The 17,266-nt window shown below is 43.1% G+C and overlaps 2 protein-coding genes across 6 annotated transcripts; one reads left to right on the top strand and one right to left on the bottom strand.

The window, feature by feature from the left end:
* The first annotated feature begins 1,245 nt into the window (after positions 1–1,245).
* pdzph1 (PDZ and pleckstrin homology domains 1) lies at positions 1,246–9,056 on the top strand. 2 transcript variants are annotated; one of them, XM_053854809.1, is made up of 14 exons: positions 1,261–1,346; positions 1,912–2,036; positions 2,626–2,708; positions 3,608–5,452; positions 5,528–5,671; positions 5,754–5,915; positions 5,985–6,086; positions 6,314–6,424; positions 6,505–6,683; positions 6,744–6,901; positions 7,871–7,913; positions 8,040–8,226; positions 8,568–8,703; positions 8,807–9,056. In XM_053854809.1, the coding sequence occupies exons 3-14, from the start codon at positions 2,648–2,650 to the stop codon at positions 8,904–8,906; spliced, it is 3,228 nt and encodes a 1,075-aa protein (XP_053710784.1). In that variant the 5' UTR covers positions 1,261–1,346; positions 1,912–2,036; positions 2,626–2,647; the 3' UTR covers positions 8,907–9,056. The 2 variants fall into 2 exon arrangements, with proteins under 2 accessions (XP_053710783.1, XP_053710784.1); XM_053854808.1 differs by lacking the exon at positions 1,912–2,036 and having other exon boundaries at positions 1,246–1,346.
* Positions 9,057–9,645: 589 nt separating this feature from the next.
* Positions 9,646–15,662, bottom strand: macir (macrophage immunometabolism regulator). 4 transcript variants are annotated; one of them, XM_053854578.1, is made up of 2 exons: positions 15,607–15,662; positions 9,646–14,084 (listed from the first exon to the last, which is right to left on the bottom strand). In XM_053854578.1, the coding sequence occupies exon 2, from the start codon at positions 14,076–14,078 to the stop codon at positions 13,419–13,421; it is 660 nt and encodes a 219-aa protein (XP_053710553.1). In that variant the 5' UTR covers positions 14,079–14,084; positions 15,607–15,662; the 3' UTR covers positions 9,646–13,418. The 4 variants fall into 4 exon arrangements, with proteins under 4 accessions (XP_053710553.1, XP_053710556.1, XP_053710557.1 ...); XM_053854581.1 differs by lacking the exon at positions 15,607–15,662 and adding an exon at positions 15,494–15,600 and having other exon boundaries at positions 9,646–14,080; XM_053854582.1 differs by lacking the exon at positions 15,607–15,662 and adding an exon at positions 15,441–15,560 and having other exon boundaries at positions 9,646–14,080.
* Between the last annotated feature and the right edge of the window lie 1,604 nt (positions 15,663–17,266).

The raw sequence follows: 17,266 nt of genomic DNA, 5'->3' as shown, positions 1-17,266 counted from the left end.
AGAAGACATGGATGAGATGTACACACAGACACTAAAATTTCAATTATTTTTATTCAAAAATAGGTTGTTTTTTTCATTTTTTTTTAGACTAAGCCTGTTTCTTTCATTAGACAGAATTTCCCTGGCTATATCTGTAATACATCGTACTTACTTTGTTGGCAGAGATAAGATAGAAGTGTTCCCAAACCGGGGACAACTTTCTTGATGGTTCTTTGACAACAGTAATCGATAATCGATACACAGCTGTTCACAAAATGTGACAAAACGGGTCGACACAGCGAACATATTACTTGTGGGAGCACACATGGACCCTGTATATCAAGTGCTTTGCCTTTTCTCAGGCACTGCACAACGACGCATGCTTCACCTGACTGTATCCACCTGTCAGCCTCATGCCTCCTTCATTCATGACAGGAATTGAACTGAAGCACAATGTGATTTGGTCAAAAAAAGGACACAAAATATTAGAGAATGGCCAACACAAGTGAGACAAAGAACTTGACACATGAATAAATACAGTCAAAAAAGATAACTGCTAGTTTTCTGAATGAGCACAAGATGGCTACTTACACAAAAACTAAATACATTTTGTGTAATTTTGTGAATTTAACAGGCAGTGAAAGCAAATACAGAGGACATGAGCAGAAACAGAACTGCTGTCAAATATCCTCAAATTACAAGCGAACAGCACCAGTTCACTTGATTCGCACCATTACATTTTTATGCTCTGAATTTGTGTATTGCTATAACTCTAAACTCTCTATCCAGTAATAATTTTTATTATATAAACAAGCAGCCTGTGATGTCACCCGTTGTCTAAGAGAATAAGCTCAGGCCAAATAGGTCACCACTGAGTCATTGTCCCTAGATTTTCCGAGTCCACATTTGGAGCTGAAGTGACCACACTAGCTTTTATGACATAAATGAGGTTATCGATTCCAAACTGTATGAACTAAATGAGCTAGGAAAGAGGGTGTGTGTGATGAAATGCATATCTTAAACACAGTGGGAACATTCAGCAGGGTCGATATAATAATTGGAAAATATCATTTTTAAGGGGCAAAAACAGTGTCAATGAAACCCAAAAAGCTCACTCTACCTCCACTAACTGATTATTTGAAGCTGTGCGATTGCACACGCGCCACAGCAGCAGGCTCCTCAACACCTCACACTGACATCACCTGTGGCTCATGGGATTATGGGCAGTAAGCTTCTTTTTGTTGAGAATAGCAACTAAGAAGTGGAGCAGTCTGACACGATGAGACCATGTGGGCCGCCGACATCGACTGACAGTCTCAACTTCACGTCTCACACCGACAGCATCCACCGGAACCAGGCGACAGACGGTGAGTCGACTTTTCATACACACATTCACAGGAATATAGCAAGTCCAAAGCAAGATCTCACATCTATTCAACATAAACTGTTGCCGGATGTTAGATTTTTAAATTTGTGGGTTGATCCACTCTTGAAGTAACAGATTAGGAGAATGAACACTGTACATCAAAATGAAATATGAAGAGAATGACCACTATTGGCCAATGATGACAAATGCACGTTATTGTAGATAGTTTTTCTGAGCATATATATATATATATATATATATATATATATATATATATATATATATATATATATATATATATATATATATATAAATACCTGTCTGACTAACAGCAGCACCACAGATCTAGCAAGAAAATGGCAATTATTATTGTTATGTTTAAATGTAATCTAGAGTAAGTACTATTATTCACGCCCTGTTGTGTAACTTGCAAGTCAACAAGTTAAGTATTGTAAATATTGGGACCACTCACCGCTCAGTGTCACTCCTGCTGTCAGCGTGTGATTTTTTGGTAAATGATTTGATTCATTCATAAAAAAACCTGTGCCATTGTTATCCCAAAACAGTTAGACTCAGAGCTCTGTCTTCAAGAACCATGCGATCACTCAGATCATCACTGCCAACCTGATAGCCAACTGGTTGAAGTGGTTGTACAAGCCATCTTATGGGCCCCGTCTGAGCAACAGAGGAAGTGAGTGAATATCACCTCCTGATCTCAATGAATGATGCTGATCACGTTTGCCGCGATGCCAAGACCAAAAAGTCCTCAATAAAGGGATCAATATTTTGGACGATAAGAGTCATTTACTGCATAGTAAAATGATAAGATGCCATGCCAAAATAAGCAGATGTGATATTTTCTTTGACGTTTCTACTCATCTACTCACTCTTAAGATGCCACCAGTTTGTCGACCGATCACCTTTGACTGGACCACAGGCCGGATAGCACCAGACAGACAAACAGATTACAGCTCCACTCTGACCTATCTTGAGATCTGATAGATGCGGAGCTGAGTTATGAGGCGGTGTTGACTGGGAATGTATGATCAAACTGTAATGCCAGCGACTCAATAGCAAGTGACCAAGCGTTTGTTTGCATGAGACTGGTGCAGTACACAGTCAAAATACAGAAACCTTATTACAAAAGAGAATGACACGGAGAGAGCATGACACACAGACATGCACGGATTAATTTGCAATGATAAAAACACTGTCGCCATTTTCTCAAAATGTCACGGTTCATGATGGTGTAGGCTAAAGGACCGACCTCTGTGTTGCAGTGGCTGTGTGCTGGATTTAAGAATGAGCAAGAGAGGAAGGAGGAGGAGCAGCCGGAGGAGGAAGAGCTCCAGCAGCAGTAAACGTGAGTGTGAGCCTGAGGAGGAGGACGCTAATCTCCACTGAGCTCTAGGTCACATTTCCTTCACACCTGCAGACTGCCGCCAGGTGATTGAAGAAATTCACGCCAGGGCAGGTCAGCTCAGTCAAGGTTTGACGTGTGCTCGTGCACAGTCACGATGGGCCTGAGCAAATGTAAACATGATGTTTATGAATGTCAAAATTCTGCTGGGACACTGTCCAGTGGAAAGTTTTTGGGTTTTTTTGAATGATGATAATGATGATGATGATGATGATAATGTGAGAAAGAGGTGAAGAAGCGAGTGCAGGCAGGATGGAATCATTGGAGAAATGTGTCAGGTGTGATGTCTGACAAAAGGCTCTCTGCAAGGATGAAAGGGAAAGTGTACAAAAGGGTGGTCAGGTCAGCAATGTTGTATGGTTTGGAAACAGTGTCACTGAGGAAAAGACAAGAGGCAGCACGTGTCAGGTGTTTAGGAGACAAAGTCAGAGAGGCTACATTGAGATGGTTTGGACATGTACAGAGGAGAGATAGCCACTACATTGGTAGGAAGATGTTGAGGTTGGAACTGCCAGGCAGAAGGTGGAGAGGAAGGCTAAAGAGGAGATTTATGGAGGTGGTGAAGGAGGACATGAGGTTTGTAGATTTGAGAGAAGAGGAAGCAGAGGACAGGGTGAGATGGAGGAAGATGATCCGCTGTGGTGGTGACCCCTGAAGGGAGAAGCCGAAAGGAAAAGAAGAGTATATATTTTTTAATGAAGTCACCTACTGAAAATAATTGTAAAAGCAAATGGGCTTTAAAAAGCAGAAGAATGGGCCTTGAATTTTAAGTCAATTTTTAGTTAGAGCCCCGAATGTCCGACTCTTAAGTTAATGTAACACTGAGTTTGTCTTCCTTACAGAGAGTGTCACGCCAAACATCTTTCAAAAGCAGAACAAATATTGTAATGGAAGCTATAAAGATTATGTCATCGAGAAGGGAGAGGCAGACGGTCTGCGGAAGGAAATCGTCCAGTCAGAGTCAGAGGACGACGAGAAGTTCAACGACGCGCCGCCCAAGGAGAAAAGATTCAAGCAAGATTACAATTCCAACAAAAATGGGACGACCACTCGGGACAGACAGACGGAGATAAAAATCGTCACGTCACTTTCTGCAGACGGAAACAAGGATTCCATCCAAAACATTTTATTCCAACAACCAAGGGAGAATCCAACAGTGACAGCACCAGTGGCAAACATGACCATCTCCTGCTCAGGATCGTTCTTAAGACTGGAAATCCAGCAACATCACACCAGCTCTTTTAACACCACCATTCACTTCATCAATGAAAAGTCAGATGATCCAATGGAGACGCCAAACAATGACAACACCAGCTCAAAATACACAAGTACCATCTGCAGCTCGAGGGGTCAAGCTTCTGCTTATGATCAGATGAAAGTATTCCAGTGCCACTTTGACCACGGACAACCAGCAAGAGCAGACTGCACATATGCAGAGGATCCCTCTGACCTCAGTACAGAGAGAAGAAGCCAGTTACCCAATAGCTTCAGCATTGATCTATTTGAGAACATTCCACCACCCCAGGAGTTTGCTGATACCGATGACCATTTAGGGGCCTTGGCCCATGAAATGTCTCAGTGCAGTATCCGCTCTTGGAGTCCAGTTGACTCACAAGACCTAACAGCCCAACTGACACCAAACATTAACAGTGTAAAAGAATGCATGCAATCAGAACTTGTGAAAGAAAAAGAAGAGTCTTCTTTGTTTGACCAAACCCTGGAGTTTGAGGACTATGAGCCCAGAGTCATCAGACCATCCATGTCAACAAACAGGTCCAGCTTTACCAAAGATTTCATCAACTGCCAGAAGAGAAAATCCTGGATTCGGAACAACAGTATTGCTACTTTTGAACACAGAATTAGTTCATTGCCAAGAAAGAGACGTCAGACTTTTCCGAGGCTTTCAAAGAGTCCAAGTTCCATGACAGATGAGTTCCTTATGCCAAACAATGAATCATTTACCTCTTTGAATATGTGCTTGCTTCCTCTCCAAACTGAGAGGTTGGGTCGGATCGGCCCGAGTGATGATAGGCTTTCTGCTGGTATGGACGTATATCCTTCCGTCCCTGCACCCTCAGGTCACTACGACAGGAAACACTCAACACCTTGTGGCTCTAGTGAAGACGCGAGTCAAGGGAGATGTGGTCAGGACATCAAAGAGGACCCCGATGATCACGACGTAGTGGACAGTGGGTTTGAGCAAGACATAAGCAGTCCCGGACAATGTCACCGCAAACCCTTGGCTATACAGGTCACCCCTCCATCCTGCAACGGCTCAGAAGAGCTGATAGCCCCGGATCAGACCTTGGGTCAAAGAATGAGAGGAGACACATCACAGCAGGAAAAGACGGAAAACAGAAAGTCCTCCGTTGTGACCATCGTGGTTGGTTCTTTCGAGCAGAGAACTTTAAAGACTGATGGCACCAGCCTGGAGGAGCCTTCCTTACAGTCAAATAACCGAGTTTCACAATGGAGAGATGAAGTAAGACATGAGCCACGAGTTGAATCCACTGGGTTTTCTGCTCTCACTCTACCCCAACTGAATGAAGTGAAAAATGATGTACATTTGGAGGCTAAAGGACGATGTTCCTCAGACGCTGAAACACATTCACGTCTCGAAAGATGTCAAACTGCTGAAGAGATCCCTGTCAGTGCTGATGCGACACGAAAACAGATCTTATCTCGCTGTAAGGGAAATTTACTTTTGATAACAACCAAGTCAAATGATGAGATAGTCTAATGCGCTGATTATTCTCTCTTAGCGTACTCGGAGGCCAAAGAGCATCTGACTCCAGACGGCAGTGTCACTGACTCCTGGGCCAAGAGGCGGATGCTCTTTAAGGAAAGCAAACAATGGAGTTCTGCAGGAGGAAGCTCCATTACCAGTGACATCACAGAGGAGTCAGGTAGGTTTGCACCTGTCGAATGTCAGCCCAATAGAGCACTGTGCCAATACACATCAACACCAACCCACATTTGATCCACCAGTGTCCGAGGACACCCGCTCTCTGGACGTGACGTTGGGGGACGGCGATGATCGAAGGTTTTACACAGAGACCTTCCACTCGGCTGCGTGGGTCTACCAGGGGGATGAGGTGGTCTTAGGGGCAGGCGCGCCGGGCCTCAACAACAGGACAAGGCCCATTTCAAGTCAGTGGAATCATCCTGAAGATGAACCCTTGTGAGAAGTTCACACATTTCCTCACTTCTGTTTTCCAGTTCGAGAAAGGACAGTCAGGATCAATAAAGGGACCGGAGAGTATCCCTGGGGCTTCAGAATCCAGTTTTCTAAACCCATTTTGGTGACAGAAGTTGACACAAGTAAGTCAGTGTGGATCTGTATTGTTGTGTGTTTGACAGACAACAAACAAGACTAGAGATTACAGTATGAACCTTTTTGAAACTATAATATCGGCTTTCATATTCACGGTGACAGAGGCATTTACCATGTAACATATTCTGATAACTCATCTGATTCTAGCACGACACTTTTGAGCAAACATATCAAGACCACTGAAGGCATTTCTCCCTTCTTCTGTGCTGTCCAGATGGCGCCGCAGAGGAAGCTGGGTTAATGGTCGGAGATTATGTGCTGGCTGTTAATGGAACTGACGTCACCAGCGTTGCTCATACTGAAGCAGCGGACATGGCTCGTCAGGGTGCGCTCTTGTTCATTGCACTATATTCACTCGCAGACATGAAAGGACACGAGCACTGACATTGAAAGACATGTGTCCAGGTCCGGATGTGCTGACCTTAACTATTGGCTCCGACATTGCTCGCGGACCAAACACACCAAGGCCGGCCTGCCGTGGTTACCTTCACAAGCGGACGCAGTCCGGTCTCATCAAAGGCTGGCGGAAGAGATGGTTTGTGCTTACACACGACTGCTGTCTCTACTACTACAGACACAAGAGGGTGAGCTCCCACTGGACTAATGTCTATTTGGAGCAGGACCTCACTTGCTGTGTTCCTCAGGATGAAGGCAAAGGACGTGCTCTCGCTGCCATCAGGTTGGAAGGGGCTGAGGTGGGAGCAGATCATTCTCTGGGGAAACCTTTCGTGCTGAGGTGCCGACCTCTGTCAGGCTGTCGAGTGTACTACTTCTGTGGTACATCCAACCAGGAAATAAAAAGGTGCACACCGCCAACAATATATCTTCTTTTCCTTCTTTTTCTTTCAGCTTCTCCCTTCAGGGGTGGCCACAGCAGATCATCTTCCTCCATCTCACCCTGTCCTCTGCTTCCTCTTCTCTCAAACCGACAAACCTCATGTCCTCCTTCACCACCTCCATAAATCTCCTCTTTGGCCTTGCTCTCCACCTTCTGCCTGGCAGTTACAACCTCAACATCTTCCTACCAATGTACTGGCTATCTCTCCTCTGTACATGTCCAAACCATCTCAATGTAGCCTCTCAGACTTTGTCTCCTAAACACCTGACCACATGTGCTGTCCCTCTGATCTACTGCTTCCTGATCCTATCCATCCTGCTCACTCCCAGAGAGAAGCTCAGCATCTTCATTTCAGCTACCTCCAGCTCAGACTCCTGCCTTTTCCTGAGTGACACTGTTTCCAAACCATACAACATTGCTGGCCTGACCACCCTTTTGTACACCTACCCTTTCATCCTCGCCGACACCCTTTTGTCACACATCACACCTGACACTTTTCTCCAATGATTCCACCCTGCCTGCACCCGCTTCTTCACCTCTTTCTCACACTCTCCATCGCCCTGGACAGTTGAGCCTAAGTACTTAAAATCCTCCACCTTCTTTATCTCTGCGTCCTGTAACTTCACCTGTCCACTTGGGTCCCTCTCATTCACACACATCTATTTCATCTTACTGCGGCTGACCTTCATTCCTCTCCTTTCTAAGGCAAACGTCCACCTCTCTGGCTTATCTTCCACTTGCTCCCTGCTCCTGCTCCCCCCACCGATCATAATGTCATCTGAAAACAACATCAACATCTGCCAAAAATATATGGTTTATTAAACTACCATTCTTTCATGCATTTTCACAGCATTTTATATCAAATATCTAACACTCAACCAAGCAACAAATGAAAGTAAAGGTTGTTTTGACATTCCTCTGTCATTGTTTCAGGTGGCTGGAGGCAATGGAGAGAGCTGTCCATCCCATCACACAGGTGAGATGTACTGTAGAGCTATCAACACCATGTGTGTTTAAAACAATTCAGTGACAGGTGTTTGACAATCCCTACATATTTGATGGTGGATAACTGCCATGTTCAAGTGACTTGCTTTTCCTTCAGAACCACGTGTGGGTCGATGTCACCAAACACAACTCGAACCTTCCTCCGCTTGCTGTGAAAAACCCAGACTGTCTGGGTTTGCTTCATAAAATGGATAAAACTAAGGATGTGTGGATCCAATACTACTGCATCCTGAAGGACGGCTGTCTCTATATGTACAGCGGCATCCGCTCAACTCACGCACTAGGTATGATTGTGCAATACACTAGAGCAACACTAGGGCTTTTCAAGGTTACACATTTAATCAGAAATTTATATGTATATATAAAGCAGAAGAAAAATATCTCAACCAATCGAGCCCTTAACGCTTTGGAAGGTTTTTTTTTTCAATGTAATATTTACAAACGTATCACTATTGATATCACTATTTCAAAAGGCTCTAATGGTTAACAACCTCAGTCAAACACATACACATATCAGATACACATCAGACACTCACAAAAACAGAAATTCTAATCATTGATTCTATGAAAGTTGCACAAGGTTGATTTTAAACCTCTGTGAAACTGATGGATCTTTGTGTCGTAGGTGGGATTTACCTTCAGGGATATCAGGTACGAGAGCAGTCTTTTGGATCCAAGAAATCCACCATTGAGCTTAAACCACCATCAGACGAGTTCAAAAGCTTCAACCTCTGTGCTGAAAATCCCAGCGAGAACAAAAGGTAAGGAGTAAACTATAATGACAGTCTTAAGTGAGAAAAGATCTCCAACCATTGAGCTTTGAAAGAATGACTGTCAATGTGCTTCCTCACACTTACCTTACAGATGGATCGTAGCAATGAAAGCTTCAATAAAGAAGTGGCTGCCGTTACACCAGGCCCTCCAAGACTACATGAACCGGGTCCCAGAAGAAACGCGGATGTAATGCACAGTGATGGAGTTTGTTTTGACACTTTAAAAAGTTTCCACAGTTTACCACATCTTACACTACTTTTGTCATTGAAGGTTAATTTGGTCATTGTTTAACTGCTTTAAATTCTGCTTGAAATAAACACTGCAGTGCTTTTTAGAAAAAGTGTGTTTTCTGAATGTATTCTGCTCTGAAGGAGGCTCCGTATGACTGATGCATGACATCATAAGGTTTTAGGACCATTGACAGACCCATTTAACAGCATGAGAGTAGGAGTCACAGCCTGAGGTCATCTGCGCCATCATGCCAGTGGTCATTCCTACACTCAGATATATCTATATCTATATATAGATATAGATATCTATATATATATACACCAACACACACATACATCGTCGATGAACCACTGATCGAACCCACAAGCTTCTTGTTGCACTGCGAGAGTGTTTTCTCTGCGCATCCGCCGTGACTCCGCATTCTCATTTCCGTTAGTGGCGTTTATTTAGAATGGAATAGCGGATGTTTATTTATTTATTTTTTGCGAAACACCAGTTAAAATAATTACAAGAAAATTAAACTTCGAAACCATTAGAAAAAAAAAATCATATTTGATGACTGTAAAATAAGTAAGCTGTCCAGAATATTGCACGTGTCTCTTGAATCGATCACTAACCTATTAGATAAAAGAACAGACAAAATCATCCGCAGTCGATTTACCACAGCAAAGGAATGAGCAATAGAGTAAACACTCCAAGATTTATTCATCTGCAAAGCCTGTCAAAGTCTATTCAAATTTCCCAGACAAGTTCATTTCACGCGAAACACACGCCAGTTTTGCACAAAACATTGCATTAGATTGCACAAGATTGGGGATATAAAAGACAAGATAAGGTATTTTATTATTTATGTAAGCACGGTCCAACCAGATATGATTATGTTAAGTCAATTCAACCATGACTCTGACCCATCACCATGGCTCTCAACATGACAACAGGTCAACTGGCTGTGGGCTTGTTCCACACACAAACATAAGGTGAGGAGAAAGTCCGGCCTAAACAGGAAGCAGCTGAATTTAATGTCAACAAATATAGGTTTTCTGGGAAGCAGGTAAGCCAGAGAGATTCCAGTTAGCCAGGAAATGCTGGAACCGCGCAGGAATGCTGGAGGCGGAGCCATGGGACAAGAAAGTCTGGCACCCTTTGCTTCAGCCTCTGCCTCAGCGATCCAGTGGATGGAACGAACGTGTTGATCGCATATAATACGCTTCAAGTCAAGCAAAGACAATAAGCAAATCATATCGGCAAAGAATCCACACGTACTAGAGAAGAGTCAATGAATCAGTATAGAACATGGGACATACAAAGACAAATCTTCTGTTCCACTAACAGATGGCTTGCATCTTCAGATAACTTCTGTATGTTTGAATAAAAAAAAAAATACAAAAAAAACAGCCATATGACCATCTGTTCAGGACACATACCAGCAGAATAAAGCGCATAGATGTCAGATTTAAGCCGCTTCATTTGAATCCCACAGCCAAAAATAGACTTTTGTGTGAAGGGGAAAAAGCTACAGACTTTACAACTCTACAAACTTTACTGTGGCAGATTTTATAGAGGTGTGACAGAACAGTCATGAAGCCATGAAGGACAATTGCGGTATTTTTGGTCTACAAGGAACGTGAACGTGAGAAATATGGCATCACAGAATTAGTCTTTTGGAAAACAAGTGGTAAGTGGAAAAAACAGTGAAGTTATTATTCAACAACCGAGCACTTGAAACAATCCCACGTCAAAATGAGTGCTTCAAGGACTATTGAAATCCAACACAACTAGTTAGTCGACCATCACATGGCCAGACAAACATTCAGGCAGCGGTTCGTGCCTGTGGGACAAGGATGAGGTTTGAACTTTCTTACTGCACTTGTGAGTGCGTGACAGAAATATTTTGGATGATTGAGACACCTTTCTTTTGTCTCTCCACACAAGTCCACACAAAAACAAAATGGCTGACACAATGCCAAATGAACATTAAAAAAAGATTCAAAAAACATCAAATTGTCGTTCTGATTTTTCACATATATCACAAGAAATACTCTTTAAACTGGTTAAATGACACAATAATGGTGAGTGACTCCGTGGAAGGATGTGAACATGTTTTATAAAACGATGTGGAAAAAATGAAAGCCGAGACTAGAAGCCCACACTGAAGGCAGCAGTGCAGGACCAATCGCAATGACACATTTACAGCAGACACATCCAAACCACAGTGTTTTTATCTGAAAACATCAGTAGTTGATTTTCACATTGACCACCACGGCATTGACAATGACTGCAAGCTTTAGCTTTCACACCACTGTGACGTTTCTATGTGGGTGTGCGCACATATTTGTCTTACTATCCTTGTATGGACCAATCTTCGGCAACACACCTTGTGAGGGTATTTTGCTTTGAGAAGACCTTCTGGTCCACTCCTCATAGGGTTTGGAAGGCTAAAAGGTTATTAAAATTTGGTTTAGAGTCATGGTTAAAGTTAGCCATTGGTTGGGCAAAGCAATTAAGGCTGTGAGTGGTCCTCACAAAGATAGAGACAAACATGCATGTGTGTGTTTCTCTCTCTCTTATTCTTTTTTCACTCCTGATCAAGTCTTTCTTTGAACCATTACTTGAGTGAAATGTATGTCAGGTTCCAACTGACTCAAAGTAGCAGGGTGTGATCAGTATGTTGTACTTTTAATGTTGTGAAAGAATAGCTATTAGCCATTGGTCAGCACGATCGCACAGTTGTGCTCGTGAGTGTACATAGCCTGGCAGAAGTTAGGATTTCTTGACCATATTTCAGTGAGTATGGATGAACACAAAAAGCTCTCTTTCACTCATGGTGGCTCCTCAGGTGAAGCTATTATCAAACAACTGTGTTTACTCTCCTTAAATCATGATGACAACAGACACCACACAAATTTTGGCCTGACAACACACACTGACAACACAACACAAGTTGACACAAATGAGTCTGAATGGCAACTAAAGGCAAGCATCCACTATCTGCTTGAAACCAGTGTGTAAAGGTTCAGTGAGCTGCCGGACTGACTCTGTATTACGAGTCATGTGAAAGCATAAGACTTGTCCAAAGCTCTGAAGGACAATTCAACTGCATCAAACAGGAAAGGGAGAGATAAGAAGTTATTAAAAGCAACTGAGAATGGCTATTCTGTGGTAACCAAACCACGATCGGGTCGACCAACAGAAATGTCTGCCAGGAAAACTTCAAGATGCTAAGAAACCCACAGATAACGTCAGCTGAAGTACAGGACTCTCTGAAAAAAGTAGTGCGGATGTTTCCAGATGCACAATAAGGAGAGAGAAAAATGGGCAGCTGTGTAGAGCTGCTGGGTCAAGTCCCCAGAAGAAATCCATTGCTACGCAAACAAAAAAAACACAATATGCCAAACATCACAGAGACAAGATTCAAAACCTCTGCACCAAATCATTTGGGGTGATGAGAGAAAAAAAAAGAACTTTTGGCCCGAAACCATAAATGCTACATTAGTCAAAATGGATGGCGAAATGACTGCAGCAAGCTCATGGGACGTACTTGGATATTCCAGCATGATAATGATGGAAAACACAAAGCCAAGTAGAATAAAGGGAAGGTCCTGGGGAGAAGTGTCCACCTCAGTCTCCTCACCTCAATATCATTGAGAAGAATAGGCAGCTTCACCATCAGAGAAAATGCAGGGCCACAGAAGACTGGGGTATGGGAATGACTTCACCACTAACCATGAGTGACAGGGAATGTAGACGTACGAGCACAACTGTGTTTTACCATCGTTCACAAGTAAGCTTCACTCACAAGCAGAGGGTGTGTGTTATCAGGGGGAGCTGCCCCATACTGAAGGAAATTCTCTCCCCTCACACAATGCAAGTTCCATAGATATTTGATCAAAACTAACTATGCTGCGAAGCTGTGGTGAGTAATAACATGAATTGACTTTTTTTTTATTTTAATGAAATCATCTACCGGGTTGCTGTTGGAAAATGCGGACATGAACATTTTCCTCACTCACGTTTCAGTTCTTCCTGTCAGCAGCTTAGAGTCTCTTTGGTGGTCGTGTTGACATGTGACAAAAAAACTTGGTAGTGTGGTGTGGACATAGCCTGAGTGTTGTTTGTTCCAGCAGACATGTTTACCTTTCAGCGGTAAACACGCAGACCACAAGCGCGCACACACAGAGAGGCAGACAGACCATTGCACTTGAGCACCCGACGACGCAGACTCACACTCACGTTTGAAGTATGATCACTGGTTATTGCTTCAGTTAATGAGATTCACATTGTACCCAGATGAGCTCACGACAAGGTGAGAACCAGGTGCGATCCACGGCAGGGTTTTACCCCAGGTTAATCAGATTATCAGTCAGCTTTGTTATAGAACTTCCTACAATCATAGTACAAAGAAAACCACACTGAAAATAGCACCCAAATCCCCCAAAGAGTGACAGACACCTAAATTTAGATGCGTGTGCCTTTAAGTTTTGTTTCTGGAGAAGACTCGCTCTCCACGGAGGGTGAGGTGCTGCAGCTGGTACTGCAGCACCTCCGTGTCCGTCGACTCCTTGATGGTGATCTTGTCCAGGTTTAGGTACTCCAGAGACCTGGACTGGCTCCTCTTTCCTTTCAGGAGGCAGAGAGGAAGCGGAGCGTGCAGCCCCCTGCCGGACTCTCCATGTGCCAGCGACCTGAGGACGGTGTCTCCTGAGCTGGGCATGCGCCTGCGTCTCCGACCGCTGACACTAGGAATGTCATAGGGCTGGTAATAACGACTTCTGGCTTTGGAGATTCTCGAGGACCGGTGGATGCCGAGGTCAGCAGACTTTGGGAGATTGGTCTGGATGGGACTAGGAACAGCCTCAGATGATGATGATGGTCCTTTTTCGAGAGGGCTTTCCGACCAATTTTGGGCCAGCTTGAGCAGCTCCTCGCCTGTGGTGAAGCCCACCAGGTAGTTGGAGTCCATGTGGAGGATCTGATATCCTGCAACAGTCCCTCTGATGGGGGAACAGGGGGTGCTGGCACATCGAGGCCGCTCCGCTTGGGCCTTCAGGGTGGCTTTAATCTCAGTGGCTGGCAGAAGAGAAACGTGCGTCCTCGCCACTCCACCGATGTCCATGTCCATTTTCCCAGCCATACCTGACTGACAACACGCAGTGAGAACAGCGTTGTTAATGTGGGCAACACTCATTTTTTCATTTAAATTTCAGGGAAAGAAAGAATTAGGTTAGAGAGGGGGGGTGGCTTGTTGTGGGTGTGAGAGGTAGCGGGTGCTCCGCGATGTTTGTAGCTGCGTTGAAATTATAATATACATTTAAAAATGAACGATTAATCTTAATTTGACTTAAAAAGTGCAGAAATTGGTTCTAAAAAAATAAAATAAAAAAAGAACACAACACTCAGCCTTGCCGTTACAGTTCTCTTTGTTGTTCATCATGTTTCTCTTTGGCCAAAAAAATAAAACATAAGCAGCTATGTAGCAGTGATGATAAGGTGGAACAAGGCAGGCAGTTATCAGCAGTTTCCTCCTCTTGCAGTGGCGCTACTTTACGGACAAGCCTGCTTTGTTGTGACAGGCTACCATGACAACTTGGATTACTTTATCCAGATAACCAAGTGAGCGTACATATCATCAAGTATTCCATATACTCAATGGAATACTTGATGGGATAGTCAATGGACAACTTCAATTACTGAACAAGTCTTAAGACAAGGATTATCAAGGACTGGATTCTCTTCTTACATTACTTTCGCAGCCAGCAAAGCTGTAATATTAATAGCACATACTGAAGACTCTGAGACCATCCTGGATCTAACCATTTATCTCAGTCCGCTCAAAATTAATGGCTTATTTTACGATCTCTGTCTTTCACCGTGCATTAACAAAATTGGTTCAGTCGTGTAGATAAACATAGTTGACAACAAACACAAGACATAAAGTGGTCCTCTTTAGAATACAGAGAAAATATACATAATGTTCAATAAGGGTAATATCATGTGCTCTCTCTCTTTATATATATATATATATATATATATATATATATATATTTATATATATATATATATATATATATATATATATATATATATATATATACACACTTTCATCACATTAAAATACCACATACACCACATTATGTAAGACTCACAATTAAACATAAATAATTAAACTGAAAAAAGCATCATCATCGTAGTCGTGTTTCCGTTGTGAGAAATATGGAGGCTCTATTCGAGCGAGAGCAGATGTAGGCGCCGGTGTGTGTATGTGTGTGTGCTGGTGAGGCAGGTGGATCAGCGGGAGGCTGCAGTGGGAGGACGGTCGACATGGCCCCGGTTCCATCCTGACGTGGAGACACGGGCTCCGTGTTTTGGCGAGCCACCATTGTAGTAAACGGCACGTCAGTCGGAATCACAGCTGCGAGCATTGGCTTGTAGCTGTGGTTGGATGTTCTCGGCACCACAACACTAGAACCGCGCCGCAATGGTAGTAGACGCTCACCGAGGACTGAAGGAGATGAAACCACCTGACGACCGTTTTTGAGCGCTACAAACCTCGGACGCGTGTCTCCTTCAGCTCCGATGAAAGGCGGGCGTCATAAGCCAAGTCACTAGCAGAATTCGCCCCAAACAAATCGATTAAAAACGGAGTAAACGAGAAAACCTACTTGACAGCAGCGACACGGGTTTGCAGCTCCTCCGTCTGCTTGCCTCGCTCTGCGTGATGACGTCACGGCTGCTACGTCACCATCACGCCCTGAGGCACTTCCTCAGTGATGGCTTGAAACGGTGACGTAATAAACTATCAGGGTAAGTATTGCAAATGCAGAGAAAGACACCCAGCATCTTGTTTTTCAACATGAAGATGACAGATTCCAACAGGTCAAAGGGCAAACCAAGTGTTTACACTCAACAAAGTGTATGGTTTGAGTTCATGGAAGCTCATTTTGCATCATCTCACGACCATCTAGACGAACTTACTGACTGTTAAAGATCGTTTACTTGGCGCCACCTGTGGCATGTGAATGTTGTCAAGTTTAATAGTTTTCAGAAAGCATTATTCCTGTGTCACTGGGAGTTTGATTCATCATCAATGTAGAAGCTTTTTCTTGCCTGGTGAAAACATTACCAGTTCCGCGTCATCGCTAATGCTATGCTGCTATGCTGGCTGGACAATTGTGTCTGAACCTGTCTGACAGTTGAAATATGTATATTAATGTAATGTAATATTAATATGAAGACTTCATTTTGATAACATCCACTAATCTACTTTGTAATATTGCATTTTTATTCACCGCTATTTTATTTTATTTTTTAATTTTATATATACCTTGATATTTTCATGTTTCATTACTTCTAAAACAAGCTATTTATAGAAAATTTTAACCAAAATTATTGTTTGTTTATTCTGATAAACATTTTGTGTGTATATGGCATGGATTACATAGATAAATAAATTGTGAATTATCCCTCTATGCGACTTGAGAGTATGAGGTGAAACATTGGAACAATTTGTGCTGAATATTTCATATAAAACTGCAGTGCGGCAGGTTTTCATTACATTATTCAACGACACCAACTTGGAACAGCAACCTTGGTTATGTAAGGGATTAAATATGAACTTCACTGTTTTAAATTGTGGATATGATTATGTAATAGGTGTTGGAAATGATATTGCTGTGTGATAGAGTGCATCGATTACAGACAGTAAGTGATTTTGTGAGGGGACATTATTGCATATTAAATGGAAGTCCCAGGACCTGTTGAGGGGCCTCACAGTGAGGTTGAAGGCTGATTCACTTCCTGCTCTTATGTTGACATGAAGGGCAATCTGCAGTCTGGTCTGCATCTCAAGTAGGAACAGTTTCCTGGACAACATCACAGTTGGACCTCGCTCCATTGATGTCCCCATCTCTGCCTTTCGGTTGTGTGTTCTGCTACTGAGGATGTGTATACCATTTTAATGGCATATTCACTTAATTCTAGGGTGTGATTTACATCATCAATCCTGTTTCATTTGACTTTATTTCCCATGTTTTTATTCTTCATTCAATTCTGCTTCTTTAGTGTAGATTCTGTCTGACCCAGGGGGTGATTCCAGGGATCCAGTGCTCACAGCATACATGAAGTATCCTTTCATAGAAACAACTGCTTGTCTGAATAACTGGAATATATTATATAGAGAGCAATGTCTTTCCGAGGAGACATTGGATGGCAGGTCACTCACTGGAGGATCTCATAGGAGTCTGATCCGCAGAGTTTTATGAGCACCATGCGAATATTGCGGAGGGCTGAGACCGAGGATGGCGACCGGATCTGCTGTAGTGA

This window comes from Synchiropus splendidus, chromosome 1 (genome assembly GCF_027744825.2).
Source record: "Synchiropus splendidus isolate RoL2022-P1 chromosome 1, RoL_Sspl_1.0, whole genome shotgun sequence".
Lineage (NCBI taxonomy): Eukaryota > Metazoa > Chordata > Actinopteri > Syngnathiformes > Callionymidae > Synchiropus > Synchiropus splendidus.
This window is presented reverse-complemented; position numbering and strand designations above follow the sequence as displayed.